The 21,615-nt window shown below is 41.1% G+C and overlaps 1 protein-coding gene across 1 annotated transcript in view; it reads left to right on the top strand.

Moving 5' to 3' along the window:
- The window catches only part of ANXA3 (annexin A3), a 71,355-nt gene that overhangs the window by 46,856 nt on the left and 2,884 nt on the right, over nt 1–21,615 (top strand). Inside the window, exons 7-12 of the mRNA XM_055588881.1 lie at nt 153–232; nt 5,966–6,022; nt 6,373–6,466; nt 9,298–9,393; nt 14,017–14,075; nt 16,043–16,165. Of these exons, the coding sequence (XP_055444856.1) occupies nt 153–232; nt 5,966–6,022; nt 6,373–6,466; nt 9,298–9,393; nt 14,017–14,075; nt 16,043–16,165 (509 nt within the window). The remainder of the gene's footprint in view (nt 1–152; nt 233–5,965; nt 6,023–6,372; nt 6,467–9,297; nt 9,394–14,016; nt 14,076–16,042; nt 16,166–21,615) is intronic.

The following is a 21,615-nucleotide window of genomic DNA, read 5'->3' on the forward strand; positions in this document are numbered from 1 at the left end:
CAGAAGAGCACTAAAAGATTAAGAAAGGAAGCAGTAGCAAGATTTATTTTATCAGGTACTCATTCCTTGCCAATGTTGACATTTAAGCTTTTCTGTTTTAAAATAATATTTTTAGCTTATCAAGGTTTAGTTTCATTCTTATCTGGTTTCAGCGTACAAGAAGAGTCTTGGAGATGAGATTAGTTCTGAAACATCTGGTGATTTCCGGAAAGCTCTGTTGATTTTGGCAAATGTAAGTTTTTATTTTTCATTTTTCATTTTCCCCAATAAGATGCATGCTCAATAATGATTTTTAGGAAGTTTTCAAACAACCAAACTGAGACAGTGAGATTGCAGTTTTCCTTATGAAATGATTTGTTCATTTTACATTTGCATCACCACCATGCAGCATAATATTTAACTACCATCATAAAAGTATAACATAATGAGTCCATCATAAAAGTATAACATAATGAGTAGCCAAAAAATATTGTTTTGATCAGTATATGGATTAAATGTATTTTGATCAGGCTTTGTAATACATTAGAAAATATTCTGTAAGTTCATCTGGGTTTCCCTGGTGACTCAGATAGTAAAGAATCTGCCTGCAATATGGGAGACCTAGGTTCAATTCCTGAGTCAGGAAGATCCCCTGGAGGAGGGGATGGGAACCCACTCCAGTATTCTTGCCTGGAGAATCCCGTGGACAGAGGAGTAAGGCAGGCTACAGTCCATGGGGTCTTGAAGAGTTGGACACAGCTGAGCAACTAAACACACACACAAGTTCATCTAGAAGAAAAATCATTTATTTCCATTGTAAGTGTCTCCATTTTTAAGAACATGCTGATTTTCTACTGAACTCCAAAGAATATATAACTTTTGGTAGCATTTAAATAAAGTGGGAAGCATAATTGAGAATTACCTTTGGAGAAGTTGTATATCAGTCTCAGGACTTAAAAAGTGACTTTCTGCAACTTCATCCTTGCCCTCTGTGGAAGAGCCGATAAACCATTCATCACCATATGACCAAAATGTGGCCACACCTTGCTGTCTCTTTTTAGGATGCTCATGGCCTTATAAAAAAGGTGGTAAGGTCAAGCACAATAAAGGGCAGAAATGGTATGGGCCTAACAGAAACAGAAGATATTAAGAAGAGGTGGCAAGAATACACAGAAGAATTATACAAAAAAGATCTTCATGACCCAGAAAACCATGATGGTGTGATCACTAACCTAGAGCCAGACATCTTGGAATGTGAAATCAAGTTGGCCCTAGGAAGCATCACTACGAACAAAGCTAGTGGAGGTGATGGAATTCCAGTTGAGCTATTTCAAGTCTGAAAATATGATGCTGTGAAAGTGCTGCACTCCATATGCCAGCAAATTTGGAAAACTCAGCAGTGGCCACAGGACTGGAAAAGGTCAGTTTTCATTCGAGTCTCAAATAAAGGCAATGCCAAAGAATGTTCAAACTACCGCACAATTGCACTCATCTCACACGTTAGCAATGCAATGCTCAAAAGTCTCCAAGCCAGGCTTCAACAGTGCGTGAACTGAGAACTTCCAGATGTTCAAGCTGGTTTTGGAAAAGGCAGAGGAACCAGAGACCAAATTGCCAGCATCCACTGGATCATGGAAAAAGCAAGAGAGTTCCAGAAAAATATCTACTTCTGCTTTATTGACTATGCCAAAGCCTTTGACTGTGTGGATCATAACAAACTGTGCAAAATTCTTCAAGTGATGGGAATACCAGACTACCTTACCTGCCTCCTGAGAAATCTGTATGCAGGTCAAGAAGCAACAGTTAGAATTGGAAATGGAACAATGGACTGGTTCCAAATTGGGAAAGGAGTACATCAAGGCTGTAGATTGTCACCCTGTTTATTTAACTGATATGCAGAGTACATCATGGGAAATGCCAGGCTGGATGAAGCACAAGCTGGAATCAAGATTGCTGGGAGAAATATCAATAACCTCAGATATGCAAACGGAAACACCCTTATGGCAGAAAGTGAAGAAGAACTAAAGAGCCTCTTGATGAAAGTGAAAGAGGAGAGTGAAAAAGTTGGCTTAAAGTCAACATTCAGAAAACTAAGATCATGGGATCTGGTCCCATCACTTCATGGCAAATAGATGGGGAAGCAATGGAAACAGTGAGAGACTTTATTTTCTTGGGCTCCAGAATCACTGCAGATGGTGACTGCAGCCATGAAATTGAAAGACACTTGCTCCTTGGAAGTAAAGCTTTGACAAGCCAAACAGCATATTAAAAAGCAGAGATATTATTTTGTCGACAAAGGTCTGTCTAGTCAAAGTTATGGTTTTTCCAGTAGTCATGTATAGATGTGAGAATTGGACTATAAAGAAAGCTGAGCACCAAAGAATTGATGCTTTTGAACTGTGGTGTTGGAGAAGACTGTTGAGAGTCTCTTGGACAGCAAGGAGATCCAACCAGTCCATCCTAAAGAAAATCAGTCCTGAATATTCATTGGAAGGACTGATGCTGAAGCTGAAACTCCAATACTTTGGCCATCTGATGCAAAGAACTGACTCATTGTTAAAAGACCCTGATGCAGGTAAAGATTGAAGGTGGGAGGAGAAGGGGATGACAGAGGCTGAGATGGTTGGATGGCATCGCTGACTCAATGGACATGCGTTTGAGTAAGCTCCAGGAGTTGGTGGTGGACAGGGAAGCCTTGCATGCTGCAGTCCATGGGGTTGCAAAGAGTGGGACGTGACTGAGGGACTGAACTGAACTGAAGGTCAGGGAGGAGATACAGTCATAGATGTGTGTAAGAGAGGCTTCCCAGGTGGCGCTAGTGGTAAAGAACCCACCTGCCAATGCAGGAGATGTAGGAGATGCAGGTTTGATCTCTGGCTTGGGAACATCCCCTGGAGGAGGAGATGGCAACCCACTCCCGTATTCTTGCCCTAACCCTCGGACAGAGACGTTTGGCTGGCTATAGCCCAAAGGGGCACAAAGAGTTGGACACAGCTGAAGCAACTTAGCGTGCATGCATTCACATGTGCAAGAGAGGAAATGACTTAAGCCCTATCTCAACAGCCTCTTTCAGCTGATTTACACACCCCTTAATGTGTAGGAAAATCCCGATCACTGTCCCAGCCTGAGGGTCGAGGCAACACTTGTCATCATGCCACTAGGGAACAATTTATCCTCATTATGAAGTTTGAATCTATAAATCCAAGTTGATGAGACATCGTTACAAACATATAGTCCCACAGGTCAGTATTCATAAGTGTACATCTACTTGTATGTGTGGTGAGCACACAAACCCACAGGAGGCAGTGGAGAGCAGGGCTCCGGGACAGGGTTTCAGAATCAGGCCTGGACCTTCCTCCTACTCTGCTGCCTACCAGCTCTATGTACTTAGACAAGTTACTTTGACTCAAGCCTTAAAGCCTTCATTTCACATCTGTAAAATTAAAATAATAGTATTACCAACCACAGAGGCTGCTGTGAAAATACACAGAGAGAAAAAGTATAAATAACAGCAGAGAAAGTCATTGATACATGGTGGTGGCAGCTTATTGGAATTAATGCCAATGATCATCAACACTTTTATTATTGGAACAGAGTGAATGATGAAAGGAAAACAAGAAAGCAGCAAACCAGAGAAGGCTAGTTGGAGCAGAGTAGCAGCAGCACTGGAAGCAACAGAGAAAAGAAATCATGCAAAAGTCAGGCAGACATACAAAGACCTAATATTTGTAAATAGGCATAAATATATATATTTTTAATTTTTGTTTATTATTTATTTATACTGAAGCATAATTGCTGAATTGATGCTTTTCAACTGTGGTGTTGGAGACGACTCTTGAGAGTCACTTGGACTGCAAGGAGATCCAACCAGTCAATCCTAAAGGAAATCAGTCCTGAATATTCATTGGAAGGACTGATGCTGAAGCTGAAACTCCAATACTTTGGCCACCTGATGCGAAGCACTGACTCCTTGGAAAAGACTCTCATGCTGGGCAAGATTGAAGGCAAGAGGAGAAGGAGACGACAGAGGATAAAATGATCGAATGGCATCACCAACTTGATGGACATGAGTTTGAGCAAGCTCTGGGAGCTGGTGATGGACAGGGAGGCCTGGCGTGCTGCAGTCCATGGGGTCGCAAAGAGTCGGACATAACTGAGCGACTGAACTGACTGAACTCCATTTATAGTTATCATAAAATATTGACTTTATTTCCTGTGTTGTGCAGTGTATCCTTATAGCTTATTTTATACCTAATAATTTATATCTCTTATTCCCCTAACCCTATAATGCCCCTGCTTGCTTCCCTTTCCCCATTGGTAGCCCCTGCTACCGCTATTGCTAAGTCACTTCAGTCGTGTCCAGCTCTATGTGACCCCATAGACAGCAGCCCACCGGGCTCCCCCATCCCTGGGATTCTCCAGGCATGAACACTGGAGTGGGTTGCCATTTCCTTCTCCAATGCATGAAAGTGAAAAGTGAAAGTGAAGTGGCTCAGTCATGTCCGACTCTAGCAACCACATGGACTGCAGCCTGCCAGGCTCCTCCATCCATGGGATTTTCCAGGCAAGAGTACTGGAGTGGGGTGCCATTGCCTTCTCCGATTGGTAGCCACTAGTTTAGAACAAATGCATTTTTTAAAGTATTATAGCCAAAAGTTTCATTCACCTGTAATTTGCAAAATAATTCAGGCAATCCTCTTTCCTTCTCCATCTTCCATCTTCTATAATGTCCTGAATTATTTATGTGCAAGCACACACACTTAGCCACAGAGCCTTCAACAGTAGAGTTAGTGGGGAATCTTTGAGTTTGGGGTTTATTTTAATAGACTTTATTTTTAGAGCAGTTTTAGATCTCCAGAAAAATGCAGCAGAAGCTACAGAAACCTCCCACAGGCCTCCTCCTCGCACACATCTTGCGTTAGCGTGGTACATTGGTTATAGCTGATGAATGAATTAAATGATAAATGAATTAGATGATGATTACATGATGAATGAATGAACTGACACGTTATTAACTACAGTCTGTACTTTACGTTAGGATTCACTCTGCATTATTCGTCCTATGGGTTTGGACAAATGTTTAATGCCTTGCGTCCACCATTACAGAATCATGTGGAATAGTTTTACTGCCCTAAAAATCTTCTGTGCTTCAGCCATTCGTCCCTCTCTTTCTCCCTCTGAACCTCTGGTAACCAGTGATCTTTTTATCTCTATAGTTTTGCCTTTTCCAGATGGTCCTATAGTTGAAAAAATACAGTGTATAGGCTTTTCAGACTGCATCCTTTCATGGCTTAATAACACATTTCCTTTTTTTTTTTTTTTTCATCACTGAGTGCTATTTCACTGTGGGCTTCCCAGGTGGCTCAGTGGTAAAGAATTCACCTACCAATGCAGGAGACCTGTGTTCGATCCCTGGGTCGGAAAGATCCCCTGGAGAAGGAAATGGCAACCCACTCCAGTATTCTTGCCTGGGAAATCACACAGACAGAGGAGTCTGGTGGGCTACAGTCCAAGGGGTCACAAAGAGTCAGACAGGACAGAGAGAGAGAGATGTTGTTTAGCATCTTTTCATGCACTTTCTCGCCATCTGTGGGTCTGATATCTATTCAGATACTTTGCCCATTTTTAATTGGGTTGTTCTCTTTTTGTCGAGTTTTAAGAGCTTCTATGTATTTTAGATACAAGTCCTGTATCAGATATGTGTTTGCATACATTTTCTCCCAAGGTGTGGCTTGTCTTATGATTCCCTGAAGACCTTGAGTTTCCAGAAAAGGAAACTCGTGCTCAGAAGACTGAAGGGATTTGCTGCAGATTTCACGGCTAGTCAGTGGCAGGGCCAGAAAGAGAGCTGTGAGTGCTCAATTCTTTTGGGCCGTGTGGTCCTCACTGGAAGAAACAGTTCTAAGAGGCCCCGTGGGTTCAAATGCCAAATGATGGAATATTTATCTTTAAAAAGACTGCCTTCATTTTTATCTTCTCTGATTAGGGCAGAAGAGATGAGAGTCTAAAAGTGGATGAGCAGCTGGCCAGAAAGGATGCTCAGGTCAGTAACAGAGCAGAGAAAACATCTCCTTGAACTCTCCTCCCTCCTGCCTGCCTTCTAATATCTCCAGCATCAGCTGGGGCCGTGCTCTCTTCTTTTCTGTCTGAAGGAGAAGCCTGAAGCCCAGCGATACCTTAGCTCCATCTTTATGCCTTCCCCAGTGCTGGTTATTATTCCCCTGGTTTCTGCCACTTCAACTGTCAGATTTTTCTGCTAGAAGTGAGAGACATGGCTTATCAAAAACCTCAGTGACCTATAAAATAAACTTACCCCTCTTCTCATCCCACCTCCTCAAAAAGAGGCAGAATTCGGTCCGTACTAACATTTACGTCTTCTCTCTTGTCCAACAGATTCTCTATAATGCTGGTGAAAAGAGATGGGGCACGGATGAAGATGCCTTCACCGACGTCCTGTGTCTAAGGAGCTTTCCTCAATTGAAACTGAGTATGGACTCACGTTGCAATCTTTTTTTTTTTTCTCTGCGTTGTTTTTGCGAGTACTTCAGGGTTTAATATACATAATTCTGGAAAATGAAGTTAAAAATGGTGAAGGCGGTCCCATTTTTATGTACAGACATATCAGGAAATGACCTGGGGAAGCTATGCTCCAACTCAAGGGAGAATCAACACTACTCAGGTTTTACCCTCAGAGCTGAGTAGATCACCTGTGTGTGTTTAGTCACTCGGCCGTGTCCAACTCTTTGCAATCCCACGGACTGTAGCCCGACAGGTTCTTCTGTCCATCGGATTTTCCAGGCAAGAATACTGGAGTGGGTTGCCATTTCCTCCTCCAAAGGGATCCTCCTGATCCAGGGATCAAAGCCACATTTCCTGTGTCACCTGCATTGCAGGCAGGTTCTTTACTCCCTAGTGTTGTTGTTCAGTCACTCAGTTGTGTCCAACTCTTTGCAACTCTTTGGACTGCAGCATGCCAGACTTCCCTGTCCTTCACCATCTCCTGGAGCTTGCTCAAACTCATGTCCATTGAGTCGGTGATGTCATCCAGCCATCTCATCCTCTGTCGTCCCCTTCTCCTCCTGCCTTCAATCTTGCCCAGCATCAGGGTCTTTTCCAATAAATCAGTTCTTTGCATCAAGTGGCCAAAGTATTGGAGCTTCAGCTTCAGCATCAGTCCTTCCAATGAATATTCAGGACTGACTTCCTTTAGGATTGACTGGTTTGATCTCCTTGCAGTCCAAGGGACTCTCAAAAGTCTTCTCCAACACCGCAGTTCTAAAGCATCAGTTCTTCAGTGCTCAGCCTTTTTTATTGTCCAGCTCTCACATCCATACATGACTACTGGAAAAACCATAGCTTTGGCTAGATGGACCTTTGTTAGCAAAGCCTCTGCTTTTTAATATGCTATCTTGGTTTGTCATAGCTTTTCTTCCAAGGAGCAAAGTCTTTTAATTTCATGGCTGCAGTCACCATCTGCAATGATTTTAGAGCCCAAGAAAATAAAGTCTGTCACTGTTTCCATTGTTTCCCCATCTATTTGCCCTGAAGTGATGGGACTGGATGCCAAGATCTTCAGTTTTTGAATGCTGAGTTTTAAGCCAGATTTTTCCTTCTCCTCTTTCATCTTCATCAAGAGGCTGTTTAGTTCCTCTTCGCTTTCTGCCATAACAGTGGTGTCATCTGCATATCTGAGGTTATTGATATTTTTCCTGGCAATCTTGATTCCAGCTTGTGCTTCATCCAGCCCAGCATTTTGCATGATGTACTCTGCATATAAGTTAAATAAGCAGGGTGATAATATAAAGCCTTGATGTACTCCTTTCCCAATTTGGAACCAGTCCATTTTTCCATGTCTGGTTCTGACTGTTGCTTCTTGACCTGCATACAGATTTCTTAGGAGGCAGGTAAGGTGATCTGGTATTCCCATCTCTTGAAGAATTTTCCAGTTTGTTGTGACCCAGACAGTTAAAGACTTTAGCGTCGTCAATGAAGTAGATGTTTTTCTGGAATTACCTTGCTTTTTCTGTGATCCAGCAGATGTTAGCCATTTGATCTTTGGTTCCTCTGCCTTTTCTAAATCAGCTTGTACATCTGGAAGTTCTCAGTTGGTGTACCGTCAAAGCCTAGCTTGGAGGATTTTGAGCACTACCTGCTAGCATGTGAAATGAGTGTGTGACAGGGTCGGTTTGGCAGGGAGGAAAGAGGAGCTGCCCTCTGGGCTGAAAGCAGAGAGGAGTGTTCCTGCTGATGGCAGATCCTAAATCACGGCTTCCAGCCCCTTTCTTGCCTAGTTAGCCACTTTCCAGGAAAACCAGGCATTACAGGTGATCTCTGTTAATGCATAAATATGGATTATCATTCAACTTTTTCTGATATGAAGGTAAATGGGTGGGGTGGGGAAGCTGTTTTTCTCAGACCAGCTATTCCATGGAATTGCTAAGCACCCACCCTTCACTCATACATCTCCCTGGGTCATTCTGGAAGCAACAGCACCCAAAAGTATAGAACTCCACTTCCTGTGGACATCCAACTGTATCTTCCCTGTGCTGGTCTGGAGAACCACCACAGTGCATGACTATGCTTACGCCAAGTTCGTGGGAAAACGAGGAGACTTGGACATTGAAATTTCATCCTTTTTATAAAATAATAGTAATAGTATATTATAGTTGCTTTATTAATGTCTTTATTTGAAAAATAAAAACCAAACAATCATAGATCTCCAAATTTTCTGTTTTCAAAACTTACTTGGAAACAATATACTTGGTTTATGAAGTATCCTTCCATGCTAGGTGATGTATGTACAGGTTTTGCTTTCGGGAAATATTGACCAAGAACTTTCAGTGCCTTCCAGTAAGTATGAAATAGGCTCTGCTGCCTTGGGGAGTGATTTATTCAGCACAAAGAAATCTTCACAATTAAGATTTCAGTAGCAGATTTAAAATATATTTGGCTCATGACCACATTCTTGTTTCCAGGTGCTGTTATCTTTTAAAAGTTAGCCCACCTTGCTAGAGAAATTGTTTATCATTTAACCTTTCAGGCTATTTTAAATGCTTACAGCCTGGGATGGGGAGGGAAGAAAGGAGAGAGAGAGATTAATCATTGAAGAAAATGGCCTATGAAGTTCAAGTTTTATTGTTGATGATATTTTTAAAAAGAAATTAAAAACAAAAACTTTCGTGCTGAGTTTTTGATGGTTTAAAGAAGTGTTTGTGCTTGCTACTTAATAACATGATGTGCTGCATATCAAATCAGAAGCTAAAATATATTCAGGTGTCAACTGGGATGCTTTCAATTTTTTGCGATGTTGCTTTTCAGCATTTGATGAATACAGAAACATCAGCCAGAAGGACATTGAGGATAGCATAAAAGGAGAATTGTCTGGGCATTTTGAAGACTTACTGCTGGCCATAGGTAAGTCCATGAGTGCTTATAAACTGAGGTACTTTGCACTTGTTTTCAATCAGTGTCAGGATCAACTCTTTTCATCTCAGAATCCTGACTGATCCATCTTTATGCTCCCCCGAGCCCTCAGCACAGTCCATGGTGCACACCTATGCTCAAGAAATATTGTGAAATGGATGCAGGAAGATGTTCTCTGTTTAGGGCTTCCTTTGCCTTTTAACTTTGTGTTTATCTTGGTACCACGTTTGGATTATAAACTCCTTGAGAAAGAAAAATGTTACACTTCTCCTGGCATTTTTATGGAGCCCGTTGAAAGCATAGATCTAAGCCCATATGGTAATTAATCATGTTTGGTTATTTTTGGAAGATGTCAGTGGCCTCCCAACATTAAACTCAGGACAGAACTACAGGTCTCCTCCTGGTTGGCTGTGCGAACAGGGAGAATCAGAAGGAAAATAAGTCACAGACTGAATCTGTGCCTGGAGAGACACGTGGATTAACAAGCAGACAAAAACATGGTTATGTAAGCTGATCTGTCTTCTCCATCAGGTCTCTGCAGTCTGTGCTTTTAGGCACCCAAAGAACACCTTGCAAGAAAGATGCGTTCAGAGGAATGAGACACTCTTCAAAGACAGGCTTCAGTGACCATTCTAGTCCAAGTCAAGCGTGCCTGAGTGCTTAGTCAGTCAGTGGTGTCCCCCTCTTTGTGACCCCATGGTCTGTGGCCTTCCAGGCTCCTCTGTCCATGGGATTTTTCAGGCAAAAATACTGGACTAGGTTGCCATTTCATCCTCTAGGGGATCTTCCCGACCCAGGGATCAAACCCATGTCTCCTGTATTTCCTGCCTTGTAGGCGGGATTCTTTACCAGCAACTTAGTCTAAATGCTCATAAGCACACAGGATTGTTCAGAATCCTAAACTTCTCCAATTTCTGGTGACTGTTGGTCTTGCTTCTCTGCTAATGCCAGGGTAGGAGTACCTGTACAGCTTATCATTTCACCAATGAAATGTCATATCTAACATCAATCATAATAATTAATAGCTTCTCCAGTGAGATAAAGATAGCTGATATCTAAGGGTAACCTCCAGAGTGAGGCTCTGATTCATCTTTCAAATGTTAATTACCACCTCTGGAGGGTGGAAGGTGCCTCAAATTGTACTTTTTAAATAAACACTCGTCAGGCACTTCCGACATGCTCGGCATTATGCTAACCTCTTGGCAAACATCAACCCATTTAAGCCTCATGACAATCCCATGGGTGAGGGACTGTTATTATCCCCATAGGAGACCTGAGGCACCAAGGTTAAGTTCCTTTCCCCAGTTACTCAGGGAAAGTGCGGTGGAGCTGGGGTTCCAGCCTAGGCACTGGGGCTCCGCAGCCTGTGATGTTAGCCAGCCTCCCCAATGTGCTTCTGGGGAAACAGAGATTGAAACCTGCGTGTGTCACCCCGTCCACAGTGAAGTATTCCAAATTACAGAAAAAGTACCAGGGAGCAAGCCCTCCCTTAAGGTTTGGCCTCTATTCTCAGGATTTCCTCTGCATGTGTTATTTCACTAACTTCTGATCCTCTCTTCAGTGCCAAGAATAGGATCCAAATGCTGCTTTTAAAAAATATGCACACACACACACATATGTATGGGCTTCCCAGGTGGCACTAGTGGTAAAGGATCCACCTAATGCAGGGAACATAAGAGACACAAGTTCAATCCCTGAGTGGAGAAGACCCCCTGGAGGAGGGCATAGCAACCCACTCCAGTATTCTTGCCTGGAGAAGAATTCCATGGACAGAGGAGCCCGGTAGGCTACAATCAATAGGGTTGCACAGAGTCGGACACAACTAAAGCATCTTAGCAAGCACATATGTGTGTGTGTATAGGTGACTTGCTAGAAGACAGGCCAAGAAAGAATAAAAAGCTTCTTTTTCAATTAAAAAAAAAAAAAAAGAATCAGAGATCAGTCTCCATACTTAGCTCTGAGAATATTCCAGTGTCAGTGATACAGCCAGTTAATTGTTTTCATTTCATCTTTTAACCTTTGCATCAGTCTTGCTGCTTTTTACCTTGCCTGCTGTATCATTTGAAAAACTTTATTAAGATGTACAAATTCTCACTTCATTGAGCTAAGAGGCATTTTTGGAAATAGATACTGAATTATGCACTAAATTTGGGCTACAGTGTGTGTTATTTTATCAAGTGAAAGAAAGACTTTAAAATTTAACTAATTTAAAGTTCAAGATATGTCTCACTTTCATTTTCTATTTCAGTCTATCATTGGAATACATTTAAAAAAAAATCTTTATTGAGATAGAAGTCAAGTACCATAAAATTCACCCGAAGTGTGCAATTCAGTGCTCTCTGGTTTCACAGAATTGTGCAGCTGTCTCCAGAATCTAAGTCTGGGATCTTTCCATCAGCCCTCAAAGAAGCCCTGTGCCCACTGATAGTCACTCCCCACCCCTTGCAACCACCAGTTTCCTTTCTGTGTCAATAGATCTGCCTGTCCTGGCTATTTCATATACAAGGAATCTAATAGACTGTCAACACATAGCTTTCGACATGAAAAACCATCTGAGTTCTAACATCTTAGAAATGCATGGTAGGAAGATCACTAGTTGTCAAATCTGTACGTCGACAGGAAGAAGCTTTCTTCAAAAAGACTATTTCATTAGGGAGAAGAGTTTAATCTCAGAAATGTATACAGGAGTCTGACAATCAAACAGAAAAAGCTTTTCTTTTATGGGGAAGAGATAAACAGATCTTAACAGAAGCCTTTTTTTTTTTTTTTTTAAGATTGATTTTTCGCTGTGCTGGGTCTTCGTTGCTGCGTGGGCTTTTCTCTAGTTGTGGCAAGGGGGGCTATTCTTTAGTTGTGGTGTGTGGGCTTATCATTGAGGTGCTGTTTCTTCTGGAGCAAGAACTCTAGGGTGTGCGGGCTTCAGTAGTTATAGCTTGTGGGCTCAGTAGTCGTGACACAGCATGTGGGATCTCCCCAGACCCAGGGATCGAACCTGTGTCCCCTCCATTGGTACACGGATTCTTAACCACTGGACCATCAGGAAAGCCCTAGCAGAAATTTTTAAAGAAGTTGGACAAGCAAGGAGGCAGGATCATTGGGGGTTGACAGGAAGTGTGTCTCGCCACATCAGCCCATTCTTAGGACAAGCTGAAAAGGAGGCATGTTGGCATTTTGGTACTTGGTCAGTCTGGGGACCAAGCAAGCATTCAGGGGCCTGTGACAGGGGTCAGGGGAAGGCCTGAGAAAGTTTGGTCAAAAGAACACAGATGGTAAGAAGCAGGCAATCATGAACTCTTGATCATCATAATGAACTTCAGTGGACTCCCTGATTCTTTGGAATTTCCCCGAGTTTCCCTCCTGGGGTTGAGTCTTAAAGCAGGTTTCCTTATACTGTATATGCTACCACTTTCCCAAATATTCAGACATGAGGAACAAATCTGGTAGTTAAGACCATAAAGCGAAGGAGAGGATAAAGGATTATGGAAAGAAAGGATCCCCTGCATTTAGTCTGTGGGGAGCAAGATGATTGAAAGAGTTAATAGGATAAAAGCGGGCACAAAAACTCTTAATCGAATGATTAAGGCTTGCTGAATGTAAGTTTGAGGAAAATATAGGTAATACCAATTCACATCCTTGATTTCTTCTCAGACAGTTTCAAATCTGTAGCTGTTATCATGTTTGTCCCAGATTCCGTGTTCCTAATACATTTCTCTGTTTCCCTTAAGACACAGACACAAAAGGTCTTTTCACTTTCCTTAAAAGAGTCTGAAAGGCACTATGAGAAAGCCACTGTTCTTGTTCTGATCTCCAAAATTCATTATAAAATTCATTCACTTTTGGTTAGCTTTCTACCTAGAGATCAAATTTAAGATGATACAAGTAATTGTGTTGCAATAAACAGCCTTATTCCCTACAGACTTTTCTAGTCCTGGCTACTTTCACTTTAAAGGATAATTCATTTGCTCATGTTTTTGCAGTTATTTATTATTATTATTATTTCTGCTTTACTCATTATTTCAAAATAAAGAATTGAGCAATTTTAGTGTTTTTTTTTTAATGACTGAATTTAGATTACACGCACTGGTTAAAATGTAATTAATCAGTCTATAAATTCTAATTCAGTCACTTAAGAAAAAAATCTTTCTGTTGGAAAAATTGCTTTTAAGCTGAGCTCCAGTGCCCCTATTTACCTAATGAGTTATTTGGAGCAACATCTCTGCAATCTTTAGACCCAAGCTATTCATCAGTAGTCAAAGATGTTAGAAATGGAGCAGCAGTACACCCTAGGGAATTATCAAATGTAAGCGTAGGTGTTGGTGTGTCTGGGATCTGGAAATGAGTCAGCTACTGTGGGAGTATCTTTGGCAGGTAATTTTATTTTCCCTGTGGCTAAGGATAATTACTGTGTTAAAGTTCCATGCAAATATGACATTATAAGGCTTCAAAATTCAGGTTAAGCATTCATTCATTCTTTCATTCTAAAGAAAAGCTAGGAGTGGGGAGGAGGAGAATGGTATGGTTACCCAAAAAGAATCTTTTAAAAAAATGTATTACTATAGATTAACTCAATTTCTATTAAATTAAACTGAACATTACTTGGCTTTTTTGTAACAGTTCGTTGTGCAAGGAACACGCCTGCCTTTTTAGCTGAAAGACTGTACCGAGCTTTGAAGGTTGGTCTGGAAATTTCATTTATATTCTTAGCTTCCCTCAAGGAAAATGTAAAAATATTACTTAATATTGATGGCATTTCCTGTTTCTTTTCCATTTTGATAGAGTTCTCTTTTGTAGCTAATCTGTCTGCTAATTTGGCTCATAGGTTGATAATGAGTTTCCTAATCATTACAGAGGTAGGTGCGCTGAAGTGCTGACTAAATTATTTCTCCCACTTCACAGTAATGTGGGCAGTTGATTGGTTTCAGGATAACAGCCCTCAAACGTGATCCAGTGGCCTCTCAAGCTGCCTTACTTAAACCACACTGAGCTAGCCACCTTTCAGGATGTAGAAACCCTGTGTTTTCTAGTCTGCTGTCACTTCTGGGTGGGGAACTCTGTGAATCTCTTCAGTCCTTTCTTGTTTATATCTTCAGACCCTCATAGTGAGCCTGGCATGCATAAGATGCTGACTTCAGTTTCTTCCTGGACATTTCCTGTAGAAAGTCCACGTGCCCTTTCAAAGCTGCGTCCACAGTAAACAGCACTTTCATCACCTCCCATCCCAGTCTTGCTCTGCATCCTGCCTTCAGTCATCTCAGTGGATAACACTGATAGGAACTAGCCTTGCCTAACTCACTGAAATTATACCTTTCCTCCCCAGCCTTGTTCTCTACGGCTTAGCCACATCAGCTTTCTTTCTGTTTCTTGATTACTCCAAGCGTCTACCCATGTCAGGGTCTTGGCATTTGTCATGCTCTCTGCCTTGTGTGTGTCTCCTCCATATCTATCTATGATTGCCTCCTTCTGATCTCTGAGGTCTCAGCTCATGCGTCCTCCTGAGAGAGGTCTTCCCTGTCTACCCAGGTCAATTGACTTCCTTTCACTCACACTCCACCCCATCGTTCTCAGTACCACTAACTTACTGTCCTTCCTGTCCACCTCCATCAGCGAGAACTCCATGAGAGTGTGTGTTCTGTAAGCATTTGTTGTGCTCAGTAAGCATTTGTTGAACGAATAAATGAATGGTGTCAATATCCACCTAACTGCTCAGCTAGAAATTCTACACTTCTCTTTCCCTCTTTCTTCTCAAACGTCATTAAGATTTGTCAGTCTACCTTTACGAGCATCTCTTAAATCTTATCAATTTTCTCCATCCCTACTACCATTATTGTAGATCAGGCCATCAACATCTCTTTCTCTCTCTCCATCTCTCTCTCGGTTATATAATCACTTCTGGATGGATCTCAAAGCTTCCAGTCTTATTCTGTCATCTTCATCCTACTCTTTTCCTGAAATCCACTCTTCATACTGCTGCTGTCAAAGGAACCTTCTGAAACTACAAATCTGATCTGATCTCAACACACTCATTTTTAACAGACTGCAAATAGTTCTTCACACTCAGGATGAAGTCAGAATTTCATTTCATGGTTTATAAGGTCTGGCCTTTCCAGATATACTCCTTGCTGTTCCTTCTTATTACTTATGTATCCTTAAATGTGGTATTATTTCTTGCCCTAAAGCATCATGTATGCTGTATCTTATATTGAAACTTTTTTTTTTCCTCTGCATAAGAACTCCATTCCTTCTTCTCCTGGCTGACTATTTAGGCCCCAGCTTAAATCCCACTTTCTCAAACAGTCCTTTACTAATCCTTGATTAGCATATGGTAGGCCTCCCTAACATATGCTCCCATAGTACCCAATACTTCCCATATGTCAGATTTTATTGTAATGGCCCATTTTCTCACCTGTATCCTTTACAAAACTGAAAGCTTAACAGGGGCATCTCATCTCTGTTTTCAGCATTTAGCAATGCAGTGGCAGAAAATGTTTCTTGAATAAATGAATGAGGATGTTTGATGAAAAATGAGAGGAGAGTCACTGTGGTTGAATAGTCTGTGTACCATATCAGTGTCTGATGAATATCCATGTGTTGTTTTGTGAGCAATGAGATTGGTCTCGTGGACACTTGCATTTCTTAACAGGGTGCCGGAACTGATGAGTTTACTCTGAACCGAATAATGGTTTCCAGATCAGAAATTGACCTTCTGGACATTCGAGCAGAGTTTAAGAAGCTTTCTGGCTACTCCCTGTATTCAGCAATTAAAGTAAGTCTCTTCTTAAAAATAGCAAAACATATCTTGCCTCTCTCTACCCATCATCTTTCCCTTATAATTCTCAAAACATGGAAATTCATGATTTAGGTTCCTCTCTCCTTGGCAGTGTGTAAATGTGTTTTCTGAATTATTTGTCAGCCATAAAAAGGAGTGAATTTGAGTCAGTGGTGATGGGGATGAATCTAGAGTCTGTCGTACAGAGTGGAGTAAGTCAGAAAGAGAAAAACAAGTGTCATGTATTAATGCACAAATATGGAATCTAGAAAAATGGTGCTGCTGAACCTATTTTTAGGGCAGGAGTAGAGGTACAGAGGTAGAGAATGGATTTGTGGACACCAGGAGGGAAGGAGAGGGTGGGACAAATTGAGAGAGTAGCATTGACATATAGACACTTCTTTGGGTGAAACAGCCAGTGGGAAGCTGCTGTGTAGCACATGGAGCTCAGCTTGATGCTCTGTGATGACCCAGATGGATGGCATGGGGGTGGCTGGGAGGGACTTTTCAGAGGAAGGGTGTATGTGTACACATATGGCTGATTCATGTTTTGTACAGCAGAAACTTAACACACCATTGTAAAGCAATTCTATTCCAACCTAAAGATTAAGGAAAAAGAAAGAAACCTCAAAAAAAGAGTGACAAAATATTTCTTAAAGATAGTAATTATTTTTCAGCTCTAAAATCCTAGGTACATAAAAGGCACTCAACATTTTATTTTTTTCAGGTTTAGTGGCCACTGATTTTTCTTCTTTTGTGAACTGCATATGCAAATTGCTTATCTGTTTTCTTACACTGCACTGTTTTATTTCAGTTATTCTTTCTGGCAGTAGAACAAAAGGATATATTTTACATTTCCTCTTTGTTTTACACAAAAGATAACATGATTCTGCACTTTGGGGTTCTTTGCATTTCAGGAAGGAAGCTTTCTCATTCTTTTTTTTTTTTTACCTTTTTATTTTGCATTGGAGTATAGCCGATTGATAAACAATGTTGTGATGGTTTCAGGTGAACAGTGAAGGAACTCAACCATACATATACATGTATCCATTCTCCCCCAAGTTTCCCTCCTGTCCAGACGGCCACATAGCATTGAGCAGAGTTCCATGTGCTGTACAATGGTCCTTGTTGGTTATTCATTTTAAATCCAGCAGTGTGTACATGTCCATCCTAAACTCCCTAACGGTCCCTTCCCTCCACCCTTCCACCTGCTGGCAGCCATAAGTTCATTCTCTAAGACTGTGAATCTCTTTCTGTTTTGTAAGTAAGTTCATTTGTATCATTTCTTTTTAGATTCCACATATAAGGGATGTCTTACAATATTTCTCCTTCTTTGTCTGACTTACTTCACTCAGTATGACACTCTCTAAGTCTACCATGTTGCTGCAAATGACATTATTTCATTCTTTTTAATGGCTGGGTAATATTCCATTGTATGTATGTATGTACCATATCTTCTTTATCCATTCCTTTGTGGATGGACATTTAGGTTGCTAGGAAGCTTTCTCATTCTTGTTAACAACTGCATATCATTCCATTACTTGTATATTTGTACCTACCACATCAACAGATGTTTCAAGTTTCTTGCTATTCTAAACAACACTGCAATACACATATGTGATTTCATCAGGTACAAGTGTATCTGAAGGATGAGTGCTCAATAGTAGGTAGGAGTGCTGAGACAGATGTCAATACACCTGTAATTTTGATTGTTGCTCAGTTGCTAGTCATGTCCAGCTCTCTGTGACCCCATGGACTGCAGCACACCAGGCTTCCCTGTCCTTCACCATCTCCAAGGACAGGGAATTCTAGTAAATATTATCAACTGACTTCCACTGCACCTCAATTAGTCAACTATATTTGCTCATCAAAATCATTTTTTTTTTTAATGAGAGCTGCTGTTTTTGTACTAAACCTTTGCAGGAAAAGATACATGCTTAAGTTGAAAAAGAAAATTTATTCGAAAAGGCAACTGTCAGGTTGCGCCTGGGGCTTAGCACAGATTTCATCCGCTGCTCACGCTCAATGCAATTTGAATCGATTCTGACACGTTACAATAGTTTCAATCAACAGAGGAAGATACAATAATGTTAACTAAATTGTACTTACCAAGGCAGAAAAGGAGACACATACATTTTATAAAGATTTCCAGTAACAAGGTTGAAACATGAAGAGGTCCTTTGGTTCACCCTTGGCAAACCAGAAAATTCAATTAACTCGTAGCTCTCCCTCTCCAGATGGCCTGGGTAATTGAGGCTTATTGTATTAGAAAACATGTAAGCAATGTGTGTCTTGATAGAAAAGAAAAATCCATTGCTGAAGAGTTCAGTGTGTAATTTAAAATTATCTTGGGTTTCTTCATTTCTGTTGCCTAACATAGATTATTAAGTAATTTCATTACGTTTTCAATATTGATGAATAGAATCTTTTTGTCTATCATTCCTGCCTTGGCTTCTGTCTTCCTCTTCCTTCTGCATTTAATTTAGACATTTCTCTGCTCATTAACACCTTTCTCAGGTGATGATTGGAGAGGAGAAGAGGAAGAAAGTAGGTGAAAAACAAATGTGTGTCTCTTAATACTAAGACATTTAAAAAAATTGGATGAAATTAGTTTTTCTTAGATTTTCTTGATCAACAAATTAAGTATCTATCTAAAAAATAACTTGATTCCAGAGTCTTTAAGGGAAAACGTAGTAGCTACCCTCAGTTAGTTCCTAATTTATATGTAAACTTGAGGTGGACATAAATAAAGCAATTTCAAGATAATAATCATATTTCATATTGGTACTACTTGCTAAAATGTGAGATTGTAAGTGCAAAGAAATTTTAAAAAAGGATAAAGTAGGCTGACAAAATAATGTGAAACAGCATAAAATGAAATATTAGATGTGGGGTATAGAGGAGTAATAGAGGAATTGAGAGTAAAAGATGTTTGGGATTAGATAGAGAATCTTCCCAGGTGGGCTGTGTGTGCGCTTAGTCGCTCAACTGTGTTCAGTTCTTTGCAGCCCCACGGACTGAAGCCTGCCAGGTTCCTCTGTCCATGGAATTTTCCAGGCAAGAATACTGGAATCTGTTGCCATTTCCTACTCTAGGGGATTTTCCTGACCGAGAGATCGAACCCATGTCTCTTCCATCGGTACATGAGTTCCAGGTGGAGCTAGGGGTAAAGACCCCGCCTGCACATGCACAGGAGACATAAGAGATACAGGTTCCATTCCTGGGTTGGGAAGATCCCCAGGAGGAGGGTATGGCAATCGACTCCCAGCATTCTTGCCTGGAGAATTCCATGGACAGAGGAGCCTGGCGGGCTACAGTCTGTATGGTCACAAAGAGTCAAACACAGCTGAAGTGACTTAGCACACGGCACATTTCTTAGGAAAGTGAGTCTGAAGCTTACCTTTCAGGTTAATAAGCATGTGTTGGGTGCCTTAGGAGCCTGGTGCTATGCTGGTCAATAGAGTCTGAAAGGTGAGTGCTCTAGAAACATATGTTTGATGAGAAGTAGAAGAATAAGTACCCACTCCAGTGTTCTTGCCTGGAGAATCCCAGGGATGGGGGAGCCTGGTGGACTGCCATCTACGGTGTCACACAAAGTCGGACACAACTGAAGCAACTTAGCAGCAGCAGCAGAAAGATAAGTATTAATAAGGTGCTTGATTAATTAGGAGCCTACCTTGGGAATATGGAAAAATACAATCTCAGTGGCAAGATCCATTCAGTTGAAAGAGAGCCTTGAGAACAGGAAACTGGTATTCCATTCATTCAATTTAAAATACTTACTGAAACTATATTATATGCCAGGCTCAGGGTAACAATTATAAGTAAAGAAAAAAAGTTTTCTACCCTTATGGAATTAGAAATAAATGTAAAATTACAGCCATGTTCGATGTAAAGGAAAGAGATTGTGCTGTAAGATCACATAACAGGAGGGTTTGACCTACAGGAAGGTTTTGATTCAGATCTGAAAATGATTATACTTAACAAGGCAAAGGTTATGGGGGTCAGAATTCAGCAGAGCATTCTAACAAAAGGAATCATGATTGAAAAGACCTCATAGTGGAAGAAAGTTAATGAAAAATGAGGCTGGAGGAATCGGATCATGCAGGGCCTTTTGGGCAATGTTTAAAGATTTGTCTTTTGCTTAAGAGTGGTGGGAAGCCATTGAAGTGTTTAAATTGTAAGCACATAGTGTCATGACCAGAAGTACGTTTAGAAAAGATCTTGTGACTATGGAGAATGAATTGGACATAAGATAGAAGGCATGTGGCGTGATGGGTTACTGTATTAGTCATATTAGAGTAGCTCTGATTCAAAATAGTGATGCAGAGCTACTGCTAATACAAAGAGAGGAAAAAGCAAAGACTCAAAAGATAGGAGTTAAAACTTCAAATGACTCAATATGACATCAAGTTGTGAAAAGAAAGGAGAAAGAGTTGAGGATGACTCCCAGGTGTCTGGGGCTTCCCAGGTGGCTCAGCGGTAAAGAATCCACCTGTAGTGCAGAAGCTGCAGGAGACGCGGGTTTGATCCCTGAGTCGGGAAGATCCCCTGGAGGAGGGCATGGCAACCCTCTCAAGTATTCTTGCCTGGAGAATCCTGTGGACAGAGGAACCTGTACATCCATAGGATCGCAAAGAGTCAGACACAACTGAAGTGATTTAGCACACACGCTTCTTTCTTTACAAGTAGATCAGGTTTTCAGTGGTTTTTCTTTTTTGTTTTCCCTTTGGGGGGAGTCAGGGAGAAAGTTCCACATGTTAAGTTCGAGATGTCTTTTGTCAAGTTAAAAACAAATGCACAACATCAGACTTGCGAGTTATGTTTTATTTGGGGCAAAATGAGGACTGCAGCCCAGGGAATCTCACTTCAGACAGCTCTGGGGAACTACTCCAAAGAGGTGGAGGTGGGGAAGGCCAATATATATGTGATTTTGGTTAAAGGAGAGTTCATGGAATCAAGCGCTTATTTTACAAAAGGTTTTCTGCTAGTCATGAGGAACTGATGTCACCATGAAGGGATTTTGTGATTTTCTAGATATGAGGAAATGCAAGGATTGGGTTCATAAAACCAGTTCCTAAAAATGTCTGTCTGAAGACCTGTTCTGCTAGTTTTCCCAGAGCACAGTGGCTCATTCCTGACCTCCACCCTGAACTTCCTCCAGGGGATGTTGAAGGTCAGCAGCTGCAGCAGCACGTGCAGAGGTAGATGGCAAATGCCCATGGCAAGTTACCATTTGTAACTGACACTTCAAAACGTGCAAATAGAGAGGGCAAGTTGTAGCTAGTGGTATGGGATATATTTTCAGAAATAATTATGTCACTGAATCTTTGGACATGCATGCAAATTCTCTAGGGAGAAAATATAGATTAAGAGAAAATGTAATACAAATTTTAAGTGATGAATTGGGATTTAAGCATTACTAGCAGTGACTGAGGAGAAGGCAA

This window comes from Bubalus kerabau, chromosome 7 (genome assembly GCF_029407905.1).
Source record: "Bubalus kerabau isolate K-KA32 ecotype Philippines breed swamp buffalo chromosome 7, PCC_UOA_SB_1v2, whole genome shotgun sequence".
NCBI classification, from domain to species: domain Eukaryota; kingdom Metazoa; phylum Chordata; class Mammalia; order Artiodactyla; family Bovidae; genus Bubalus; species Bubalus kerabau.